This window comes from Erpetoichthys calabaricus, chromosome 14, assembly GCF_900747795.2.
Source record: "Erpetoichthys calabaricus chromosome 14, fErpCal1.3, whole genome shotgun sequence".
Lineage (NCBI taxonomy): Eukaryota > Metazoa > Chordata > Cladistia > Polypteriformes > Polypteridae > Erpetoichthys > Erpetoichthys calabaricus.
In genome coordinates this window covers 6,068,825-6,094,631 of record NC_041407.2, presented here as the reverse complement: position 1 = coordinate 6,094,631, position 25,807 = coordinate 6,068,825, and the positions used below count along the sequence as shown (strand labels likewise).

General features: G+C 45.1%; 1 protein-coding gene across 2 annotated transcripts in view; it reads left to right on the top strand.

Moving 5' to 3' along the window:
• The window catches only part of card14 (caspase recruitment domain family, member 14), a 46,219-nt gene that overhangs the window by 16,238 nt on the left and 4,174 nt on the right, over positions 1 to 25,807 (top strand). For both annotated transcript variants that reach the window (XM_028818662.2, XM_028818659.2), the window contains exons 9-21: positions 50 to 175; positions 287 to 430; positions 3,009 to 3,122; positions 4,108 to 4,220; positions 7,783 to 7,826; positions 8,217 to 8,277; positions 12,629 to 12,821; positions 13,369 to 13,495; positions 15,426 to 15,657; positions 16,208 to 16,271; positions 18,795 to 18,912; positions 21,314 to 21,487; positions 23,364 to 23,485. In XM_028818662.2, the coding sequence (XP_028674495.2) occupies positions 50 to 175; positions 287 to 430; positions 3,009 to 3,122; positions 4,108 to 4,220; positions 7,783 to 7,826; positions 8,217 to 8,277; positions 12,629 to 12,821; positions 13,369 to 13,495; positions 15,426 to 15,657; positions 16,208 to 16,271; positions 18,795 to 18,912; positions 21,314 to 21,487; positions 23,364 to 23,485 (1,632 nt within the window). The remainder of the gene's footprint in view (positions 1 to 49; positions 176 to 286; positions 431 to 3,008; positions 3,123 to 4,107; positions 4,221 to 7,782; positions 7,827 to 8,216; positions 8,278 to 12,628; positions 12,822 to 13,368; positions 13,496 to 15,425; positions 15,658 to 16,207; positions 16,272 to 18,794; positions 18,913 to 21,313; positions 21,488 to 23,363; positions 23,486 to 25,807) is intronic.

Here is a 25,807-nt window from a genome sequence, read left to right as displayed (position 1 = left end):
ACACAAGCTTGTTTTGAAAAATGAAAGAGCAAATCAATTGTCGTTTCAGTATTCTGAAGAAAAGGAAGCTGTGATTCTGGAGTGTCAGAAGCTGCGTCTGGACTGTGAGATGTACCAAGAGAAGCTGGCCTCATTTCAGATGCAGCTGCTGGACCTGCAGAAGGAGCGAGACCAGGTAGCCCCTGTCCACCCGTCTGTCTGTCTGGCGGCCTTCTCACTTTTCTTGCTAGGGGTCAGTAGCGCACGATGAACAGTCCAGTAGTATTTGCTCTCGTTTTCTGCCTAGGCATATCTCGCGCGGGACGAGGCGCAGTGCCACATTTCCCAGGGTCTGCTGGAGAAGGACTCGCTGCGGCTACAGCTGATGGAGTTGCAGGAGCAAAACTTTCGGTTGCGCAAACAGCTGGAGCAGCTGAACCAGAGGCAGGAGGTAAGTGAGGATGTTGAGTGTGCATGGGGCGGATCTACTATACAGGCGTTCTTTGTGCGGGTCCAGGGGTCCGGGATGGCAAGGGGCATGTTAAGCAATTCCCTCGCTAGATAAAGTGATTGAGTCTCCAAGGGGAACCCCGTTCGATGAAACGATCAAGTCTCCCCCCACCAAAATCTCCAAGGCGGAGCCTTCTAAACAAAATGATCAAGTCTCCGCCCATCACAGTCTCTAAGGCAGAGAGCCCTCTAAATCAAATAATGAAGTCTCCACCCACCAAAATCTCCAAGGCGGAGACCTCTAAACAAAACGATCAAGTCTCCGCCCACCACAGTCTGTAAAGCAGAGCCCTCTAAATGAAATGAGCAAGTCTCCGCCCACCAAAATTTTCAAGGCGGAGCCCACTAATCGAAATGATCGAGTCTCCGCCCACCACACTCTCTAACGCAGAGCCCTCTAAATGAAACAATCAAGACTCCACCCACCACAACCTCCAAGGAGGAGCCCTCTAAATTAAATGATCAAATCTCCGCCCACCACAGTCTCTAAGGCAGAGAGCCCTCTAAATGAAATAATGAAGTCTCCGCCCACCAAAATCTCCAAGGCGGAGCCCTCTAAACAAAATGATCAAGTCTCCGCCCACCACAGCCTCTAAGGCAGAGAGCCCTCTAAATGAAATAATGAAGTCACCGCCCACCAAAATCTCCAAAGCGGAGCCCTCTAAACAAAACGATCAAGTCTCCACCCACCACAGTCTGTAAAGCAGAGCCCTCTAAATGAAATGAGCAAGTCTCCGCCCACCAAAATCTTCAAGGCGGAGCCCACTAATCGAAATGATCAAGTCTCCGCCCACCACACTCTCTAACGCAGAGCCCTCTAAATGAAACAATGAAGACTCCACCCACCACAACCTCCAAGGAGGAGCCCATTTCCCACTAAATGAAATGATCGAGTCTTCCAGATCTCAAAGGCCCATCTTGATGAAAAAATCGAGTCTCAGTTAAGCTACACTTGTGTGAATTGTCAGAACAAGTGCCGACATCACACCATGGCGGGTTTTATTGGAGGCAACCCCTGCCCCTCAGCTGCTAACCCTTGTTGGAATGTGGCAATCCCAATTCAGGTGCTCTTATCACTGCACCTTGAATATATTATCTTTGAAATTCCTGTTTGTTATTTTGGTTCGCCTACACTATAGTCACTGTGAACTGCAGTACATTGATTTTATGAGTGTTAGGTATATCTACTATATAGCGCCCCCTGTGTGTGGACAGCTGCTTTAAGTGAAGAGCCTTACTAGCTCTGTACAAGTATATTTGACGGCTAAGCTACACCTGTGCCAATTGCCAAAGTGGGTGCCCACTCATCGTGCTGCTTTTTATAGCAGGTGTCCCCTCTCACCTTCTAACCTCTGTGGACATAAGGTGATCACCCACACCAGGTGTGCTTAATAATATACCTTGACCCAATCAAAGTAAAATAAATCCACCCTAATAAAAGAAGATGTGTCTGTGTGTCTATCCGGTTTCTCTTTCTCTGTCAAACCAACAGATGGTGCATCAGATTTTCAGTAATAAAACGCATTGTATCTTGTCATTTCAACAGATGGTGCATCACATTTTCAGTAATAAAACACATTTCATTTGTCATTCCAACAGAAGGTGCATCACATTTTCAGTAATAAAACACATTGCATTTGTCATTCCAACAGAAGGTGCATCACATTTTCAGTAATAAAATGCATTGTATTTGTCATTCCAACAGATGGTGCATCACAAACTGCTTTTACAAATCCCATAATCCAACAGGACATGTATAATTGTTTACTTCATAGTTCAGTTTTATGAGTTTTAAATGTTTGTTTTCAAATTGTATATTTCTGTGCTGACACAGCATACCAAAAAAATGGAAAATAGACATAAACCAGGGGGGCAAAAAACGAGACTGCAATGCAACGACCAAAATGAGATGCAAAGTGAGCCAAAAGCTGATCAGCTAAGTCAGGGGTCTCAAACCCACCATTTTCAGGCCAACCCATTTGTTAATGTGAAGCCCATTCTTGCTGTTGATGGAACTCATTATTACATTCTGTGGTGTCTTAGGGGTCTCATTCTACCACACCACACATTTCCAAAGCTGATGATTTTCTTCTTTTTTTCATGAGAGGACCATCCTGATGTTTTCTGGACCAGAGGACGTCAACTCTTCATAGGCCTTCACTTTTTCTTTTGCCACTTTATATTGAATCAGACACTGTGTGAAGGACACTCCATGGCATCACGAGAGCACATCACCTGCTGGCCTTTCAATCTCATTATTGTTTGGCTTGCTGGTTAAGCCACAAGAAACAATTAAGGGTCCTGAATCTTAAAAAAGCAAGTTGGGCTCACAAAGTCTGGTCACCTAGTGGCCACAATTGGTTACCAATTACGAAAATGGCAGAGGCACAAAAACATGCAGCCACTTCACCCGCGGCCCCCTGGGCTCTCAGTTTGACCCCCCAGCTCTACCTTTATTTTTGGCAGGTTTGACTTCTGGACTTGTCCCCTGTCATTGTGTTTTTCTGTTTCCTCCACAGTCTTCAGAGAGCAATGACAATCCAGCTAAAGGTGCAGAGTACAGGCGACCACCACTCAGGAGAATGCCGGCGGTCTGTCCCTCCTCTCCACAGAGCAGCATTGGCAGTTTTGAGGTCAGAATCAGATCTGCTGTGCACAATGGGTAGATAAATGGAGATATGCAAGGCACTATCTAACAGATAGATAATGCAAGGCAATATACTGTATAACAGATAGATAGATAATGAAAGGCACTATATAACAGATAGATAATGAAAGGCACTATGTATCTATCTAACAGATAGATAGATAATGAAATGCACTATATATCTATCTAACAGATAGATAATGAAAGGCACTATCTATCTATCTATCTATCTATCTAACAGATAGATAATGAAAGGCACTATATAACAGATAGATAGATAATGAAATGCACTATATATCTGTTATATAGTGCCTTTCATTATCTGTTATATAGTGCCTTTCATTATCTATCTATCTAACAGATAATAATGAAAGGTACTATATAACAGATAGATAGATAGATAGATAATGAAAGGCACTATATAACAGATAGATAGATAATGAAAAGCACTATCTACCTATCTGTTATATAGTGCCTTTTCTATCTATCTAACAATATAACAGATAGGTAGACAGACAGATTGCAAAGGCACTATATAGCAGACACATAGATAGACATGCCATGATATAATTTGTGTTTTAATGACAGTATTTTGTGTTTGCGGACTCATTGTACCCACTGAGCTGCCCACCATCCAGTTTTAACAAATGGCACACTCCTAAGTTCTGCGACAGGACACTCCCCATGAATTTTGCCATACTAAATTGTTTTAGTTTTTCTTTTGTTGCCCATTTTTCCCATAAGAATTTGCTTCTTAAGATTTGATTTGTGATCAAGATGGACTTTGCTGTGTGCTCAGTGGTGCCCTGTTGAGATTTTCGATCCTGAGGGTCCTGACGTCACCCCGTGGTGATCCCGGTGATTCTCAAATGACCCCTGGATGAATCTGGTAGTGGCCTAGTTTTGGTAAAGCCCTTCATCTTCATGAGCTGCAGGGCTGACGCCATTCAATGTTTCTTTTTTTGACGCAGAGTTTCACGTCACTAAACGAGCAGGACACGTACTCATTCAGCAGCTACCAGTCGTACCTGACGCGACCGCCAAGACAGGCTGATCAGGAGGATGAAGATCCTGTACTCTCGAGGTACGGGAATGTTGGGATTTGTGGGGATGACGGGTCCAGAGGGGCACTGTTTGTGCCAGTCGCTGCCTCATCAAGTGCTGACACACGTGCCTGCTGGGTTTCCTTCTTAAAGTCCATCGAGGACCTGGCAGGGTTTGGTTTCTTGTGTTTTTCTTTGTTATTACTGTGTTGTCATCTTGTCAGCCCTGTAATTGACTTTGTGATGATGCCCGCTCTCAACCACACTATATAAAACAAAGACCAGCAGGGTGGTGTAAAGAAGAAAGGGCAGCAGCAGAGCAGAATGAACAAGTCCTGTGTCCACAGCATTCCCTGAAACAGGGTAGCCTGCCTGGCACCAAAATCAAATCATCAGGTCCCTTGTAGTGCACTGGCACCGCCCGCCTGCCCTGTATGTGGCTCCTCTAAAGGGTATCCCTGTGGTGTGCATACCAATATGGCAACAGCAGCTCAAGCATTCCCTCTGAAGCTCTGTCCCACACCAGTGCTGGCCTTTCATTCATCCCTTCATGTTACCCACGGCCACGGCCTGCTGCCCTTTAGGTCTGATCTTTTCATTTATTCTGCTTGTTTCGTGGAGTTCGCCTCTCTTCATCTGGCACCTGAAAGCGGACCTCCACTTGTTTCTACTAACGTCTGCATTTTAAGTATTCTACATGAAAGTCACTGCATAAAATGCAGAGCGTATGACTGGAACTCATGGCTGATTTTTTGTTTTTCATAATAAAATCTTCCATACATTTGCCTCCCGGCCAAATGGAAGGTTTTAACCATCGTAGAAAAGTAAAGCAATAGACAGAGTATAAAAAAAATCCACCTTAATAAGAGGACAAGTGTCTGTGTGTCCATCCAGTTGCTATGTCATTGTGATTCCAAACATCGGTCACCAGGATACACCCTGCTCTTGGGGTCTTTGACGGCCACAGAGAGTCAGGACCTCCGTTTGTGGGGTCTTTGACCGCCAGAGAGAGTCAGGACCTCCGTTTGTGGGGTCTTTGACCGCCACAGAGAGTCAGGACCTCCATTTGTGGGGTCTTCTCCGACCACAGAGAGTCAGGATCTCCGTTTGTGGGGTCTCTCTGAACACAGAGAGTCAGGATCTCCGTTTGTGGGGTCTTCTCTGACCACAGAGAGTCAGGATCTCCGTTTGTGGGGTCTTCTCTGACCACAGAGAGTCAGGATCTCCGTTTGTGGGGTCTTCTCCGACCACAGAGAGTCAGGATCTCAGTTTGTGGGGTCTTCTCCGACCACAGAGAGTCAGGATCTCAGTTTGTGGGGTCTTCTCCGACCACAGAGAGTCAGGATCTCCGTTTGTGGGATCTTCTCTGACCACAGAGTCAGGATCTCCGTTTGTGGGGTCTTCTCCGACCACAGAGAGTCAGGATCTCCGTTTGTGGGGTCTTCTCTGACCACAGAGAGTCAGGATCTCCGTTTGTGGGGTCTTCTCTGACCACAGAGAGTCAGGATCTCCGTTTGTGGGGTCTTCTCCGACCACAGAGAGTCAGGATCTCCGTTTGTGGGGTCTTCTCCGACCACAGAGAGTCAGGATCTCCGTTTGTGGGGTCTTTGACGGCCACAGAGAGTCAGGATCTCCGTTTGTGGGGTTTTCTCTGACCACAGAGAGTCAGGATCTCCGTTTGTGGGGTCTTCTCCGACCACAGAGAGTCAGGATCTCCGTTTGTGGGGTCTTTGACGGCCACAGAGAGTCAGGATCTCCGTTTGTGGGGTTTTTGACGACCACAGAGAATCAGGATCTCCGTTTGTGGGGCCTTTGATGGCCACAGAGAGTCAGGATCTCCATTTGTGGGGTCTTCTCTGACCACAGAGAGTCAGGATCTCCGTTTGTGGGGTCTTTGACGACCACAGAGAATCAGGATCTCCGTTTGTGGGGCCTTTGATGGCCACAGAGAGTCAGGATCTCCATTTGTGGGGTCTTTGACGGCCACAGAGAGTCAGGATCTCCGTTTGTGGGGTCTTCTCCGACCACAGAGAGTCAGGATCTCCGTTTGTGGGGCCTTTGATGGCCACAGAGAGTCAGGATCTCCATTTGTGGGGTCTTTGACGGCCACAGAGAGTCAGGATCTCCGTTTGTGGGGTCTTCTCCGACCACAGAGAGTCAGGATCTCCGTTTGTGGGGTCTTTGACGGCCACAGAGAGTCAGGATCTCCGTTTGTGGGGTTTTTGACGGCCACAGAGAATCAGGATCTCCGTTTGTGGGGCCTTTGATGGCCACAGAGAGTCAGGATCTCCATTTGTGGGGTCTTCTCTGACCACAGAGAGTCAGGATCTCCGTTTGTGGGGTCTTCTCCGACCACAGAGAGTCAGGATCTCCGTTTGTGGGGTCTTCTCCGACCACAGAGAGTCAGGATCTCCGTTTGTGGGGTCTTTGACGGCCACAGAGAGTCAGGATCTCCGTTTGTGGGGTTTTCTCTGACCACAGAGAGTCAGGATCTCCGTTTGTGGGGTCTTCTCCGACCACAGAGAGTCAGGATCTCCGTTTGTGGGGTCTTTGACGGCCACAGAGAGTCAGGATCTCCGTTTGTGGGGTTTTTGACGACCACAGAGAATCAGGATCTCCGTTTGTGGGGCCTTTGATGGCCACAGAGAGTCAGGATCTCCATTTGTGGGGTCTTTGACGGCCACAGAGAGTCAGGATCTCCGTTTGTGGGGTCTTTGACGGCCACAGAGAGTCAGGATCTCCGTTTGTGGGGTCTTTGACGGCCACAGAGAGTCAGGATCTCCGTTTGTGGGGTCTTCTCTGACCACAGAGAGTCAGGATCTCCGTTTGTGGGGTCTTCTCCGACCACAGAGAGTCAGGATCTCCGTTTGTGGGGTCTTTGACGGCCACAGAGAGTCAGGATCTCCGTTTGTGGGGTTTTTGACAACCACAGAGAATCAGGATCTCCGTTTGTGGGGTCTTTGATGGCCACAGAGAGTCAGGATCTCCATTTGTGGGGTCTTTGATGGCCACAGAGAGTCAGGATCTCCGTTTGTGGGGTCTTTGACGGCCACAGAGAGTCAGGACCTCGGTTTTACGTTTCCAAAGGATGACGCCGTATTTACAGCCCCGTCACTGCCACTGCGGCATTGGGATCTATACACACACACAGACTACAGGGTTAGCACCCTCTGCTGGCCACACCACCACATCTGCCAGCAGCAACACAAGCTCTTCCCAGATGGCCTGCTTTCCAATTACTGGCCGGGCCTGAACACGTTTAGCTTCGGGGTGGTGGAGCTGTGCTGAAGTGCAGTTGGTACAGGAGAACATTCTAGTGCTCAGACCTCATGAGTCCATGGCTGACCAGTACCAAAGTGCAAAAGTCCCAATTGGGATCAATCGTGGTGGATTCCATGACCAAACAATGACCAATGTGGATCTTGTTGGATCGCTGAACAGGTACATTGCCATGTTCTCCCCTTAAAGATGCCAGAGGTCTTCTGATGACCAAATGTCCTTCCTAAAAATATCTGAATGGGTTTCGGTGGAGGTTTGCGTTAAGTCTTGGAGTCACGGTGATTCATCTTCCTTTTTATCTTCCTATCGTATTTTTCATTTCAGCTCTGCAACAGACTCCGGCAGTGAATTTGAAATGGTGCCTGAAGGTAACGTGTTCTCATTTTTTGCATCTACTTTCTCTGATACCATTCAGCCTGACTTATTACTTGCCACAGTGTCGTCCACCAAGATTCATCCGAGTTTGGACATTTGGATTGTTAGTGGTCCGCTGCAAACCTGCGACCTTTGGATTACATGGGCTCTCAGAAGCCACTCCTCACAGCGTGGGCTGATAGGGGACCACCAATCACACGGCATAGTCTGATGTCATGGCTTTGCAGCAGCTACCAAAGCACAAGGCTGGGACGAATCCTGGTGGGACCCCAAAACAAAATAATGACTTATGTAGAGCTCTTTTGATTGGTTAACTTATAAATTGTCACTTCTTCCTCTTAATGTCTTCTGGTGACCGACTCTCTTTTCTGTTACAATTTCAGTCAAATCTCCAGTGAAGCCTCAACCTCCATACTCCAGAGACAACAGCAATCCAGGAATAGGGTGGGTACTCGACCTTGTGAAATCCAAGTGCAATGTTGTTACGTATTGGTCCTCATTGGGAAAATTCATCAGACAGATATGCGTTTAAGTGCTGGTTGGATTTTGACCGGGTGGTCTTGAAGCTCAAGGAGATGCCATTTTTGATTTTGGGTTGGTGGCCTCTGACTCCAGCATAATCTTAAATCATATAATCGATGGGGTAACTCCCAAGGTGGATCTGCTGGACTTTAGTTTTGACCAAATGTAAAATAAAGGGAATCCTAGGTAAAATTTTGGGGGGGTCCAGAAAATAAACTATTACTGTTTAATAAGTCACACACTGGCCATTAGAAAGACTGTGAGAAAATATTCTAGCAAAGTGCAGAAAGCTCCTCACTGGCAGGATTGGACAGCGTGGTCTGTGAGAGCTTCACAGGATGGACAGGATAAGAGGCCCGACTGGCAGCACCCCACTGCAAAGGAAGGAGAGCACATCCATTACATCAGGAGAAATCGAGGAAGACAACAAGGATCTTCAGGGCAAATGAATAAACTGGAGCTCCACTCACCCAAGCATGACGGTGACGGCCAACACCACGCACAGCAAATGACACTGCAGGCGACGCTGGCATTTGAGGAGGCAGCCGGTAAGGCGTTTGCTTCTCCTGCTACACACTCTGATGGACTTCTACGTCTGGGCCTTCTTGCTTTTTCCGTCTACCCTGATTAGATTCAGCTTGTCATCTTCACTCAAGTCAATGGTGGACACCTTTGTGTGAAATCTCCAGTTTCTTCTTGGTCAAGTCTGTTGCATGGAGTGACCTTCCTTTTGAAAAACAACAATAGACTGACATGTTTCTTCAGAAAGTTGATTCATTTTGGCCATTTTTGGACCCAGAACTGCCTTGCAACCCAAGGAAAGACAATTAACTTTATTTAGTCAACAAAGTACCAGGAGTCAGTGGTACTAATGCGATTACAAAGGTTTCTCTAATAACCAGTTAGCTTCTCTTTAATTAATCAGATTTAAATGCTAAGAGACTTTACAATTAGGACACTGAAGGAATTACTGCTAAAAATGGGGCTTTGCTATCATATATGAATAATAAATTAAAAATCAGTCATTTCAAGCAGTAATAGCCATTTGAAACATTAGATAGATAGATAGATAGATAGATAGATAGATAGATAGATAGATAGATAGATAGATAGATAGATAGATAGATAGATAGATAGATAGATAGATAGATAGATAGATAGATACTTTATTAATCCCCAAGGGGAAATTCACAAGTAGTAAAAAGTGTCCAGAAAACAAGTCCACATAAAAGAATGTGGTAGGAATGATTAGATAGAGAAAAAGGTAGAAAGATAAAGAAGATAAAGTCCTACATGGAGCTGCTGGAAAGGCTGCCACTCACGGCGGCGCCTAACTAACTAGGATTAATAATGTCTTCTATTTTTAAATCAGTGGTACCTTGATTAAAAAAAATAAAAGATATCAATTTCTATCAGAAACACAAACATTTCTGGATGATTCCAAAGTTTTGAACGCTGGTGTATATGCGTGGGTATATACATATGGTGGCTGGAAAAGCAGATAAATTGAAATGCCAAGGACCATCCTGGTCACCCCTTTTGACATGAACAAAAAAAACAGTTGACAAACGGCTCAAACAAAACACGCAACGCATGAGTCAACTCACAAGGGCACGCGTTTGGGAGTTCTGTCCTTCACAAGTGTCAATTCGATATCTGACGCCATCTTCTGGGAAAGGAAGGGGCGTGGCTTTCTCTGGGAGGCGGGGCGGGGGACATCTGTTCTTGGCTGCGGAGGAGTAAGGAGAAGGTAATGTTTGCACCAGCAACCCCTCTTGTTCTGCAGATGAACTGCTTATCTCACCAAAGATAGGATGGTGGTGCACATGTGTGACAATATATATTTATTTTATATTATATATATATATATATGGTCACACATGTGCATCAGTGGTTCATCCTCCCGGATCTTCTGAGGTATGTACTTCCACCCCAGGTCAAAAGGGGTGCTGAAGTTAATCTTACCCTCTTTTGTTCCCTCCACATTGTCAAGAACACGCCCAGTAAGGGCAATTGACTCCGCCCCTTCCAGTCCTGTCGCTATATATTCTGTGGTTCCCAGAAGAAGGAGGAGTCACTCTTTAAGCGAACGCATCACTGCACTGCAACTTTGAAAGGCTTTACCAGCCAAGAAAGGTTCTGGAAGCAAGCACCCTGACTCTTTGTTTGTTTGGTGCCATCGAGCACACGTTTGGTTTGATCATTTATTTCAATTAAATGGAAACGACCGGGTTGGCGCTCCAACATTTCAACCTGTGGACCTGCAGTTCCTCCCAATGACAACAATATATACATATACTGTATATATAGGGGTGGGCAAAAGTAGGCTTACAGTTCTTCGTATGGAAAAAGACATGCAGGTTATGATTATTACAATAGCTTTATCAACTCTATAGCTTTATTAACTTTATAACTCAATAATACAAATAAATAATACAATAATTAATAAATAATAATACAAGAATAAACACTGTGTTTCACGTACTCACAACTGTAAACCTACTTTTGCCCACCATTGTAGGTGTGTATTTGTGTACACTTGGCAGTTTTATCTATAGATTTTCTTATCGATTGATTCGTCTGTTTCGGAATTATTAGCCATGTTACCTTCAGCGCCTACCTCCATATCCGTATGAGTCTAAACCTCTCTTGACCGCTGCTCATTCCTGCCTGCTTCTCAGACTCCGTCATTATTTTCAAGGCTCCTTTCTCTCCTCCGGTCCGCGTTGATATTTTCTGCCTTTGAAGACGAGTCTCAGCGTTCTTCCTATGCCTTTACTCCTCTTCGTGTGTCTCGCATCTTCTTTCGATTGCGTCACTGAAACCAAACTGACCAATCAGATTGCTTATAGGAACCAGACACACACACACACACTTAGCCTTAGCATTTTATTATTTAGTAAATCTCATTTGACAAGTCCATAGGGTTAGTTGATCGGTTGAATTATTGATTAAGCAGTTGTGTTCGTAATTTTTTTTAATGATTACCGTATATACTCATGTATAAGTCGGGTCTTGAAACTCGAAAAATCGATCATAAAATCAGAACCACCTGACTTATATGCCCGTTATATGCCTCCTCCAATGTCACTCCAGTTTCTCAGACGCATCGAATTTTGTTGCAGCAGCGTAGTTACCAATTTCTTTCGCTACTTCAATGATGTTTAATTTAAAACCAGCTTCATATTTTCTTCTGATCGAATGGTCCATCAGAGATGAGGGATGCTCTTATGATAAAGGTGTACAAGGGTGTGAGATCCGCGGGAGCACTTAAACGCAAGGATATACGCTAGTTGAATTATTGAGTTAAGGACTTTATGGGCTCCATCCATGTCACTTCCGACGCAAGCTTTATTCTTGTAGCTGCGTTTGTGGAGGGTGTGGACCACCGCAGTGCATACAGCCACCCTATCCTGACACAGATAGACAAGTTCCAGTCTAGCACCTCTCTTTGTCCTTCTGCCTCCACTCCTCCAGGCAAGCTTCATCCACCTCCTGCCAACTCTGGCTCTCCAAACGGAGTGAGATGGCTTCTTTAGATCTGGGAGTCTTCCAAGTGGCTCATTAATCAGACCAGGAATCCTCCCCCTTGGCGGCCCCCATGGAACCCAATAGGGCTGTGCCAAACCCCAACGCCCAAGCGTGCCCTGCGGGAATCCGTGGTGCCACAGCCACCCAGGAGAGCTGCCCTCTAGTGTCGACGGGGGAGGCGATGCCCTGCAGATTGCTCTCTCCTCCGGTCCTTCCCTTATCCCAGTGTCTCAGCTGAGTAAGGGCCCCGGCCATCCGCCACAAGGGTTTCCAAATAGTTCCAAATGAAGCTATCAGAAAGGCAACCAAGCAGTTAGCAAAAACCACCACACAGTCCAAGGGTCTTCGTTTGAAATGCTTTGGTGAAATTCAAAGCAAGCAGTTCACACAAAAAGAAAAAATAAAGAAGAAAGTTCTCGTCTGTGATATTCTGGTTAAAGCTTAAGCATCTGGGTTACATTTGTGTCTGTTATCGCATACACTAGCACCTACGTTCGACTTCCATACATAACGGTCAGAAAACTCTGTGGCCTTAATGCCTTTCTGTTTAGCAGTTTGTGTTTCTTTCTAGCTCTCTAACTTAGCAGAACATTAAGAACATTCCATTAAACTGTAAACAGAATCTTCCATTATCTATGTGAAGGCTACCTGCTCTTCATATTAGGCAAAAAACTTTGGTAAATGTCCTATTAAGGTTACCTTCACAGATGTGGCTCTTACAATTCTTCTTTCCTCCATGCAGGGTATTTCTATTCTCAAGGAAGCCAGCGACGCGGGTCCCCAGCCACGTAACCATCATCGCCTTCTCGGCCGACAAGCTACTGAGGCAGATTGAAATAGTTGGAGGCAACGAGTCCGGTATCTTTGTGCATTCGGTCACTCAGGGGTCCCACGCCGATCAAGTGGGACTGAAACCGGGCTCCCAGATCCTTGCCGTAAGTATAATCATTTTAACTTGTGTCCAGCTGGCTATGCTTTGAGCCCTGAGAATGAGCTACTGAAGGTCCAAGGAATGTAGAAGAGTAAAACTTAACAGATGACCACCACCCCGCACTTCCGGGGTTCAGATGTCACAAGGTTTTTTTTATTGTGCTTGCAATATTAATGCCACCATGGGCTCCTTAGCATTGCAAGAAAACTCCGTTCTTAATACAAACTGGAGAAGGCACCTCAGATTTAGAAGGAGGGTGTCACACTCAGATCCTGGAGGGCTGCAGGTTTCCATTCTGACCATTTTCTTAATTAGTAATACATTCCTGCTGTTAATAGAATGGACATCTTTTGTCATACAAGGTGTGACCAGTAGGGGGCGTTGCAGTACCAGAGACACAACCACAGCGACACAAGTCCCAGGTTCAAACACCATGGTGATTTTAGGAACCACCATACCTTAGAAAAGGTTTCTCACACGTTGGATAACCACAAATGTTCTTTTGCAATTGTGGTGAAGCTAAATCAAACTGAATTGAAATCTCTTCAAAGGTTGAATATGAACTCCAGAAGAAAACGATGAAGGCCGTCCTGCAGGAAGCCACCCTGGAAGAGGCCAGATGGGTACTGAAGCAGGTCCAGGGCTTCTGCTGGCTCTCCATTCGGCCCAACATGAAAGGTGAGGTTTGTGTTTGATGTGAGGGGAAACCTCCGAAGGCCCCGTTTTCATTCTCTTCCTCTTCCCTTTCTATTCTTGACACTTTAAAGAAGCCCTTCCACTCTTTTGGTGTTCTGTTATATTTGCAGTTAAATGTCTCTGCTGTGTTGAGGTAGTGGAGATGGCACAGGGTGTGGACAACTTCTTAATATCCTTACCAAATGGTATAGCAGGTGAAAAAGTGAGCTTTGGGGGTAATGGGGCACACATTTGAATTCCATTATCTAGCTGAAGCCAGTTCTGAGTGGAGATGGTGCGGCCCTGGCAGACGGAATTGCTTTAACATGCTAGACTGGCAGGAAAGAGCGCATGGCAGGGTCCCCTCTGAAGATTACATTTAAATGTATGTTTATTTGCTTGGCCCACACTTTTATCCACAGCGACTTGCAACAGAGATCAACATGAGGGAGTTAACATCAGACTGAACAAGTGTGATGGGACAAGGGGACAAAATTGGTCACCACAAGTGAACAGCTCAGAACAAAATACAATTCTTGGTTTACGAGAACCTAACAGCTAATATCAAATTTCCCAAACTAGAGTCTTTAGATGCTTCATGAACACACTGAGGGAGTCAGGAGCTCGAAAGGAGGTGGGCAACTCGTTCCACCAGCCAGGAGGTATATATGAAGATAATCCAGACGGAAATTTGACACCATGAAGGGTTGGACTTACCAGGCGCAATTACAGACCTGAGTGATTGAAAAGGAGCATAGGATCTCTGAAGTGTCAGGTGTTGATCCATTAATTAATCTTCTTCTTCCTCCTCTTCTTCTATATGGGGGTCAATGTGCCTGATCAACCTTCTCCAAACAGTTCGGTCCTGCACTTCCTCGCCAGTCAAGACCCTTTACCTTCAGACACCTTTTACTTTATATATCCACCACCGCTTTGCCTTTGCTTTCTCTTCCTCTGGACTTCCACTCCCATCAGTCTTTTGCCCAAATCTTCATTTTCTCTCCTCATCACACGTCCATGCCGCTTCAACCTACTTTCCGGCACTTTCTTAGTTATCTCTCCTACTTTTGTTGTACCTCTGATTATCTCGTTTCATATTCTGTACTTTTTTGTAACTCCACATATCCATCTCAACCTTCTCCTTTCTATCACATCCAACTACTTCTCCTGCTGTGCTCCCTTTTACTGCCCGCGTCTCAGCCACCATCTTAAAAACCTGACTGTTAACTTTTACTACAATTCTCCAGATACCTTCTTCTAATTGTTCCATCCACAGTTCACTCTGTGGGTTATCTCTGCATCTAATTCTCCATCTTGGGCTACCACTGATCCTAGATATTAAAACTTCTTCCCAGTCCATTCAGTAGATCTCCATGTAGGCTAACTTCTAAATTGTGATCATCCTTGAACCTCAGATATTCTGCCATCTTCTACCTATTTATTTCCAGTCCTCTGTCTTCCAAAGACATTCTCCTTTCTTCCAGCTTCCTCTCCATGTCCTCTTTTCTGGTGCTACACAACACCATGTCATCAGCAGAAAGTCTACACCAGGGGGATACCATGACTCAAAACATCCATAACCAGATGATGCCTCTATTAAGGATTTGAACATGTCTGCTGCTACAGGGAGCCAGTGTAGTATTCTGAAAAGAGGCATGACATGTGCCCACCTCACCTGAATCATCTGCAGTGGCTTGGTGAAACCTGCCAACAGAGAGTTGCAGTAGTCCACACGTGACATAACCAAAGCCTGGACCAGGAATGGTGCTGCCTACTCCATCCAATCTTGTAGAAATTGTATAGTCTGTTATGCAACTTACGGGTAGCGACCAAGGACCAGCTGTAGCTCTGGTCTTTCTGTGTTCACATGGTGTGTTCTACATGGTCCAATTCCTTCTCTTTACTCCTCCCCTTCCTTCTTTCTCACCTGCAGTTTATCAAAGTTTCCTCAGCAAGTTGGAAACGAAAGCGGTGACGTCAGGGGACTCGTTCTACATCCGCGTCAACATGGAAATGGAGATGGGAGTGGGGATGCGAGTCAAGTGCAATGACATCCTGCACATCACCGACACTGTGTTCCGGGGTGAGGGCCACTGGAAGGCCAGCCATGTCAACCCCTGCAACATGAGGGACCTCGACAGCGGAGCCATCCCTAACTACTACAGGTACTGCTGAGGTTTGCTCAGGTCTCCTTCCAGGCTGTACTGTGATTTTCATTTTCCCTTAAAAAAAAAAAAATCTCCTCCACTTGAGTATATGATCTTTCTTCTGACCCTTGGTACTGTACGTTGACATCTCACCGACGTCACTACTGACTTTTCGTGCAGTTGCATCCAGAAGCAGTGGTCGAAATTCACAAAAAATGGAACAGGAATGGGTGTGGTCAAGGAAGTAGTGGTTAGCTTAGCATCCATGTTCTATTTATGAGTCACCTTAAAAACACCATAACTGGACTTCATGTCCAGTTCATTCATCGACTTTCCTTCATCCATAGATGTAGTCTTTGATGTAGTTTTCCAATTCATTTCTAAAATGTTATGGTGTCTTTGTACATTTTTATTCATTTTATCGTTATGAGGGTGACTGTCCTCCTAATTGTAAGACGTAATGGGGGCATCACAACCCCCTCTCACATGGCTTCTAAATGGGCTAGTGATAACATCAAAATGGTGAGATAACATCGGGTATGAAGAACATCCTCTTTTCTTTTTTCAGAGCTCAGATGCTGCTAATAAAAGCGATTGAAGACATGGCCCTCCAGCTTTCACCTTCTAAGAAGGTAAGACCCACCGTTTCCAAAACAGACCCTGTCCCATTCCCAATCCTGTGGTGCAAGGTTGCCGATTCAGTCTGCAAAATGATGGATTTGTCACTTTCATAAGAAGAACTTGGCCATTCAGGGAAGAGTTTACTCATGCGCACTTACAAGGTCAAGGGCCTCCAAGAACATTAGAAAGATTTAGACAAGAGCAGCCCAGACAAAGCTCGCCGGTCCGATCCACTTAATTCCTCCAAAAAGAACAGTTTTGAAGTTCTGACAGTCCCAAAAGTCCTGCTGTGCACCACACGACTTGGTCACTTATTCCATGTGTCTATAAGAAGAAAAACGTCCTAATGTTTGTGTGAAATTCATCCTTAACAAGTTTCCGACTGTCCCCCTGTGTTCTTGATGAACTCATTTTAAAATAACAGTCTCGATCCATTGGACTGATTCCCTTCATAATTTTAAACTTATCAGTCAGGTCTCCTCTTAATCTTCTACTCATCTCCTGTAGCCCTGGAATGAGCCGAGTCTCTGGACATTTTCAAGTGCTGCTATGTCCTTTTTATATCCTGGAGACCAGAACTGCACACAGGACTCCAGATGAGCCCTCGCCAGTGTGTTATAAAGCTGAAGCAGAACCTCCTGTGACTTGTACTCCACACGTCAAGGCGCTATATAACCTGATATTCTGTTAGCCTTTTTAATGGCTTCTGAACACTGTCGGGAAGTTGATAGTGTCGTGTCCACTATGACTCCTAAATCCTTCTCATGAGGGGCACTCTCGATTTTCAGACTTCCCATTGTGTATTCAAACCTAACATTTTTACTTCCTACATGTAATACTTTACATTTACTGCTTTGAAACACAACACAATCCAAGGCTGCTATACTGAAATCCCAAAGCAACATCAAAAAGCAGAAGCACAGGGAAAAAACACAGAAACTCAACAAAACTCCATAGCGCATTCGAAATGAACCACCCGGAATTCTGGGAGACCCTCCAATTTATAGGGCAGTTCCTGGCGGTGATTGGCAGGCGCACCAAACACATGGAACATAGCCGAGGCACTGAAACGTAGACACAAGCAATGGCAAATAAACAGAAAAAATCTTAATACATACGAAAGAACCCAAGATGAACAAAGATTACATAAAACATGAATTGGAACCCCAAACAAGGGCTGAGTCATGACATCCAGGAACTGTGGGGGACCCTCTAGTTTTATAAGGAGGAGGGCAGTTCCTGGTGATTGGCCTCTTGAAGGGGCCACCCACAAAACACATGGAACATAAACAAAGGCACATGAAATACAGGAGATAATTAACAAAAGTCACATTAGCATAAACAAGTGGCTCAACAAAGAACAAAAGTGATATAAAACACAGATTTGAACCCAAGCCAGGGGAGGAACCCGGGGTCAAATATACCACTTGCAGTATGTTCTACAACATGATTGCCTCACCTACTTGACCACCAGGGGGTTCTGCAGCACCCCAAACCCCCAGACACAACCTCACAGACATAATAAAATGTTAACACAAATGCCTTCTACAAAAGTGACATAAACCAAATATAAATCTTCTCACTCTTTATTCTTCCTTCCTTTCACTCCTTTGGGCAAACTTCATCCTCTTCCACCTGACTCTGAGACGCGTGGATGAGATCGAGCGGCTCCTTTCATCTTGGGCCCTGGGAGTACTTTTGGTGCCAGGACATAGCCAAATGGAAGTACTTCCGGGTCAATTGGAAAAATCCCAAAATGAAGAGATTGTGAATCCCTTCAGTTCCCCATGGAACCCAAAAGGGCTTCCCCATGGGACTACAAGTACCAGCATGCTCTGCAATCATCCTTGTGGGAATCCTAAATCAAGGAAGCTGCCACCTAGTGCACTGGAGGAGAAAATAATCAGCACTCCTCATCATCAGTCCTTCCATTGCAGTGGCCTTCTGGCCAGGATGCCAGTCCCTGCCTGCTGTCTATTACACTTGTTCTTTCAAGCGGGCATATCATCATTAGTCACAAAATACGCCTTCCCCAACTTTTTTGGAATGTGTTGCATACCATAAAGCATTCCTTCAGATTAGTTAAAACATGATATGCCTCATCTTTATACTGCTTCTGTCTGAATACAAGTCCAAGTAAATGCACACATCGTTCCCTTTTTGTTTTTAATTACAATTTTCCATTCTGTCCCAACTTTTTTGGATCTGAACTTGCATATGGCCTGAGAGTGCCAAGCCTGCCTGCTCCCTAAGCAGAAGTAATTTGGCACAGGATGGAAAATTGCAGCCAGTGCATCCTTCCTGGACCCGAGTTTGAGATCCCTGCTGCACACACCAGTTTGCGGCCACATGACTAGTGGCTTGGGGGAGTGGCCTAACGATCAGGTGACCTGAAGGGGGTGTGGACAGAAAGTCAAAGGTTTGCTAATCTTGACAGCTTGAGCCGACATGACAGCCCTGTGGTGGATTATGGGAAATCTACCTGTACATCTTTCTCTGTTCCCATCTGACGCTGTCTGTTTATTTTTTACTAGCAGCTGGATAAAAAACTGAAGAGGAAGGTCGTCAGGATAGTGAGCACGGGGAGAACGCAAAGGATCCCACTTTGGTTATCCAACAGCCTTGAGGAAAACAGTGAAGAAAGCAATCCAAGTGAGTATAGTATGTGTAGATGCCACTACTTTATTGCCGTCACATTTGCTCTCATTGCTACTCTCCTGTGGCTTTAATGTTTCGGATGTCTTACTCCTTTTTTACGTTTATTTCATTTGGTTCACACTGCATTGTGTAAAAATGGCTTGCTATGACTGGGCCTATATGAGGTAAAGAGGAGCAGATGGAGAACATGGGACAATGAAAGCCGTCAACGAATCCCATAAGACTGCATTACTGTTTGCTAATACACAGCATGGTTCGTAGTAATAACGGCAAGTCCATTAATGGAAGATGGCAGTGTTAGAGAGGAAGGGGTGAAATTCAAAGCAGAACTAACATAATCAGCGTATTATGGTAAAAAGAAATTCAGAACAGGGACGAATGGATGAATTTTTACAAGGAATTAAGGAAAAGACTTCATATGGTGGTGACAGGCAATGTGCTGAGGAGAAACTGACTGAGGTGTTTTGGGCATGTAGAGTGAAAGGCAGAGGGTGACTGGGGTGGAGATGAGCATAGGATGGAGGCAGACAAAGGTGAGCTTGGAGGTCATGTCAGATGATATGAAATACATGGGTCCAGGAGCATAAAGAGTGAAGAAAAGGAGTATGGGAGAGCAAACAGCTACCCTGGGAAAACCAAAGACATGGCTGTAGCCATACCACATGCACTTCAGTAGAGGTCAACCACCTGGTACTAAGCGTGATCAGGCCGGGGCTGTACTTGGATGGGAGACCATCTAGGAAAAGCTTGGCTTGGAGGTGTTGGTGAAGCCCGCAGGGGGTGCTTACCCTGTGTTCTGAATGTGGACCCTAATGCGCAAGTGCAGTGAAGGGGATGCCGTGCTGTAAAAATGGTGTCGTCCTTTGGCTGAGATGTAAAACTGAGGTCCTGACTCTCTGTCGTCATAAAAGATCTCTGGGATCCTTCATAAAAAGTGTAGGGTGTATCCCGATGTCCTGGTTAAATTGCCCACCACGGCCTAGTCACTCTGGCCCCCTAATCATCCACTGTCTCTAACTGGCTCTCTCTCTATCTCACCCCTTCACCACCTAACAACTAACATGTGGCGAGTGCACTGGCGCAAAAATGGCTGCCGTCACATCATCCAGGAAGATGCTGCACATTAGTGGTGGCTGAAGTGGCTCCCCACTCACTGAAGTGCTTTGATTAGAAATAATGATGGCAGTTTAACAATCTGACATTCTGAAATCACAAAACACCGCTCCAGTGTTGTGATTTGCCACCAAAAATTTACAAGGAGTGGGAAACCACGTTGGAAAACCCTGGCCACTGTAGAAAGTCCATTCATGAAATGTATATAAAATGTAAAAAAAAAAAAAAAAAAAAAATCAATGAAAAATATGTCATATGCTAAGTCTGCATTTCAATTACTAGAAGTGGAAAAAGGGGTATGGAACAAAGACTAAAAGTAACTACAAAACTAATATGTAAAAAGGAACAAAAACTCATCGTGGCAATTTAGAAAAGTATAAGTCCGAAAAGCAAACTATAAAATAATAATCAAAAAATAACCAAACTAGTCCAAAATAGCAAATTACAAAAACCTAAATTCAAAAAGTACAGTACAATAACAACAATCCAAAAATAACCAAACCAGTCCAAAATCCAAAAATCAAAAAGAAAATAATGAAGCCGAAGATCAAAAAAGGCCAAGAATGGCAAAAACAATTTCTAAAACACAAAAAAAAGCAAAAACACAGAAAGCTTAATGCCACTCCATTAAACGCCTTGTCACATTCCACCACTTACCCTGCGATTTTCAGTTGCAGATCTCATTCACATCATCTTAGCGAGTTTGAGGCAGTTGATGGTCTCCTCTGTCGTGTAACGTGACATATCACTGCCAGACTCTGACTAGTCGGCGCCACTCCCCTCAAACAGGTTGGATGTCGTCTTCAGTCGTCTTTGTGTGCATGAGAGCTGACAGCCAATAAGCACTCAGCAAGGAGTACAAAGCATAGAATCCGGTGACAAGGAGTAAGGAACGTAGGAGTTTCGGAGCTCCCAAACAGGAGAGAAGCACGTCAGGGGTGAGCCTGTGATGCAACGGAAAAGTGAAACCATGTTGGAAAGTCATCGAATTTGACATCCCTTGTGATTTCCAGTTGTGTAAATTGACGTATTCAGGTAACAAGATCAGCAATTGCAACCATTAGTGTTGATATCCCCTCTGACTAGAAGTTGCGTAATGTAACATGGGCTTGGTGGGCATCAGAAAGGTCTTTAAAAAAGTCCAAGTGCTTTGTGATGTACAGTATTGAGAATTTTTGCCTTTCCAGTGCTTTATCTGCAAACTACGTTCTTCTCAGACACACAGGAGTCTACGATTACAATGCTCTTCTCATTTTGACTTTTTCTTAACTTTTTCCTACAGGTCAGGATGGCCAGTGGCCTTTACAGGGCTACTGTGTTACACTGATGCCATATACCTTGGTAACTGCCCACCGCCCACCAGCTCTACGCCCGGTCCTCATCTTGCCAAACATTATTTTCCAGATCATCTATGCCAAGCTGGAGAGGAACCCCATGTTCACGTTGTGCAAGCCTGGTAAGATCAGACTGTAGCTGCTAGGTGTTTAAGTTCCACAGCATGACGAGTATGAGAGACCAAGAGCCAAACACCTTGGCTAAAGTATGGCAGATTGCATTAGGCCACAAAGAAGCAATGAAAGTGAAGCCAAGTAACTCTTTCACTGGAACTGAAAAATCAGACTGTGGAGACCGGGGCATTAAACTTGGTGGCAGAATGGCATTAAACATAACGAGTGTACAAACCTGCCTTTCAAGTCACAATACACCTCAGAATAACAAGGAATAACAAGACAATAGCAAATGGGCGGAGGTACGGAGGGCCTTCTTACGAGGGAGAATCAAAAAGTAAAGGCAACTTACCCTTTAATGCCAGTAACTGTGAGCGGATGAACCTAACAGTTCAGTCACCTCGTCTCTCTGCAGTTCCATACACATCTTCTATCGTTCCACTAACTTCTTCATTCCTTGCGAGAAGCTGAATCCAGGTCTGCACCGTCATCAGAGTTGAACCTGCGTTCACACAGAGTCTATTTAAGTGGACTGAAGATGCAACAGTCACACGGTGCTGAATCAGGGCTGTAAGGGGGCGAAGTTGAAGACGTTCAAACCACATTTGTTGCATTTGCCTCCACCATTGCAGCCACTGCATGAGGATGTGCGTTTTTTTTTTTTTTGTCAGCGAATTGCTGGTTTCTGTTTCTCTCTCAGCATAGCACAGTACTTTGCACTGGTCACCGATTATCCATGTTGCTGAAAATGCGCCAGAAACAGACCCTTCATGTCACAAAAGAAGGCCATCAGGATTTTCTTGGTGGAGGGCTGTCGTTTGAATTTCTTCTTTCCTGGAGAAGAAGGGTGTTCTCCACAGCATGCATTGTCTCTTGCTTTCTGGCTCACGGTGATGGACCCATGTCTCGTCTCCGCCGACAATCTGCTCCAGAGCACTCCAATTTTGTTTGGGAATTAAGTCACAACCTCTGTGTGCTGTTGCTTGTGCAGATCAGTAAGCTGTTTGGGTTCCCATCTTGTGCAAACTTTGCGGTACTCCAAGTCCTTATGCACTGTGATGTGCAGATCCATAGTGGATATCCAAATCAGTCGTAATCCATCAATCTTCTCTGATGAAGGCATGCGCCACATCGATGTGGGCTCGCGTATGTTATGCTGATAGTCAACCAGCTGGAGCTTCATCGGTTACCCTTGTTCTTCTTTCTCCTTTAAACGTTTCCACCCATTCATAAACTTTTCATTGAGTCCTCCCGTTTTCACGTCCATACTGAGCCAACTTCAGCAGGTTTCACTCTGTCTGGCTAAAGAAATCTCACCACAGCGTGTTGTTCAACAGTGGTGCAATCCATGTTCATTTGACTTTGGCTTCAACTAGACTAACGACAGAGTAGTGATTCATGGGTTCAAACTACCTATAATCCACCAAGAATGAGTTGTATTTTGTCAACTTCTATCCACTGCAGTTACCGTGCAATTATAAAATTTCCCTGTTATACGCCATTTGTTACAGGATTTGTAAAAGCAGTGTTAATGTTTGCGATGCACCATCTGTTGGAATGACAAACACAATGCACATGATTTCTGTTTTATCCATATATTTCTTGTCCTGAATTTCTGTAAAGTTTTAAAACTTCCCACTGGAGACAATCTAATCTAAAAAGAGAGAATGCATGCATTCCTCATCAATTAGCCTTGACGTTTCATGTCTTCAGTAGTTCCCAAATACCTGCTGCTTAAGCAAAAACAGAGTATTTACACCATCAATCAGTTTTGTTAAAATCATACAAAGTTTTAGTGGCAGAGATTAAAGTTGCTAAGAACTTGATTTACTGTTGACATCTTTTGTTATTATTTCACAATTTGCTTTCTACTATCAATTTCAGAAAACCTGTCTGGAACAGACTATGCAGAGAGGCAAAAGGCAAAAGACATACTGGCTGTTAAGGGAATACACGGCTACTACAGCTGCTATACAAAACAAGCCGTGGAATCTGCCATCGCGAAGGTATGCCCATTAAGGTTTCAAATAAAATGCGTATGCTGGCAGAGGCGCCACTGCCTGACACGGCTCCTCACAGCATTCAGGCTAAGCAGAATTGCAGATCTGTGTTTGATTCCCATGTGTGCGGTTCCTACAGCCGATTCAGGTTGCACAGGCAGTCCAGCTCCTCCAGGACGGCACATCCCTACGAGGAAGGTCTCAAGAGCATGGAGGAGAGATATCAGGAGACAGGAGCTGGGAGAAGTGCGGGCCAGTCAGCGACATCAACGGCTGCAACCTGAATCAGCTGCAAGAACCGCCTCACGCTACCAGCAGTGACTGGGACACTAGCAAAACGCAAAACTAGAGAAGAGTCAGTGAGGATAAGGAGAGAGCAACTGTCTGTGGCCACCATTCCCTTTCAAGGGGTAGTCTTGCTGTTGCCTCTCTAGTGACCCTGTTGTCACTTTCGTTTGCTCCAAAGCAGGTGAAGTTGATTCACAATTGCTTCTGCTTCCTAACTGGACAGATGAACATCCCTGAAGCTTCAATAACGTGGTGTTAGATTAAGTGTTCCCTTCATTTTTTAAACAGTACATATCAGATTTCCACATATAAACACAGCATGCCAGAAACTATATTACAGAGAGAGATTGGAACCATAGGCTGATAGTGCTTTGTCACACTCACCACACGACAGTCCACCTGGATTGGGACCTGAGTGCAGTGGGTGACACCTCAGCATCACACTGGAACACTGAGGTCCCCCCCCCCACCCCAGCATAGTGGCTAGAGTGCCAATCCTGCCACCAACCCCCCCTATATTATGAACAAGCCATCCCCCGCGGCACTGCCCACGTAGTAGTGAAACAGGACAAACTGTAAAAATCAATAAACAAACAGGTATCTGTGTTAGCTAAGCAGAGGCAAGGTACACTCCAAAACGTCACGAGAGGTACAGCGACTCAAACGGAGGCTGGTGTGTGAGTGAGGAGGGCCCGCAGCCTCTGTCTCGGATTAGCGCAAATGTATCGCTCCTGCAAGCGAACTATGATACTTAGTGAGATGAGAGAAGTCACAGAATCAACCGGAATGTTCAAGCAAATTCTAGAAAAAAAAAACCTTATTGAAATCTGTCAAGTAGTTCTCTCATGAAAAGTGGACAGACAGATGTTGGATGGATATATATACAGTGCATCCAGAAAGTATTCACAGCGCTTCACTTTTTCCACATTTTGTTATGTTACAGCCTTATTCCAAAATGGATTAAATTCATTTTTTTTCCCTCAGAATTCTACACACAACACCCCATAATGACAACGTGAAAAAAGTTTACTTGATGTTTTTGCAAATTTATTAAAAATAAAAAAACTGAGAAATCCCATGTACATAAGTATTCACAGCCTTTGCTCAATACTTTGTCGATGCCCCTTTGGCAGCAATTCCAGCCTCAAGTCTTGTTGAATATGATGCCACAAGCTTGGCACACCTATCCTTGGCCAGTTTCACCCATTCCTCTTTGCAGCACCTCTCAAGCTCCATCAGGTTGGATGGGAAGCGTCGGTGCACAGCCATTTTAAGATCTCTCCAGAGATGTTCAATCAGATTCAAGTCTGGGCTCTGGCTGGGCCACTCAAGGACATTCACAGAGTTGTCCTGAAGCCACTCCTTTGATATCTTGGCTGTGTGCTTAGGGTCGTTGTCCTGCTGAAAGATGAACCGTCGCCCCAGTCTGAGGTCAAGAGCGCTCTGGAGCAGGTTTCCATCCAGGATGTCTCTGTACATTGCTGCAGTCATCTTTCCCTTTATCCTGACTAGTCTCCCATCCCCACAGTATGATGCTGCCACCACCATGCTTCACTGTAGGGATGGTATTGGCCTGGTTATGAGCGGTGCCAGGTTTCCTCCAAACGTGATGCCTGGCATTCACACCAAAGAGTTCAATCTTTGTCTCATCAGACCAGAGAATGTTCTTTCTCATGGTCTGAGAGTCCTTCAGGTGCCTTTTGGCAAACTCCAGGCGGGCTGCCATGTGCCTTTTACTAAGGAGTGGCTTCCGTCTGACCACTCTACCATACAGGCCTGATTGGTGGATTGCTGCAGAGATGGTTGTCCTTCTGGAAGGTTCTCCTCTCTCCACAGAGGACCTCTGGAGCTCTGATGGAGTGACCATCGGGTTCTTGGTCACCTCCCTGACTAAGGCCCTTTCCCCCGATCGCTCAGTTTAGATGGCTGGCCAGCTCTAGGAAGAGTCCTGGTGGTTTCGAACTTCTTCCACTTACGGATGATGGAGACCACTGTGCTCATTGGGACCTTCAAAGCAGCAGAAATTTTTCTGTAACCTTC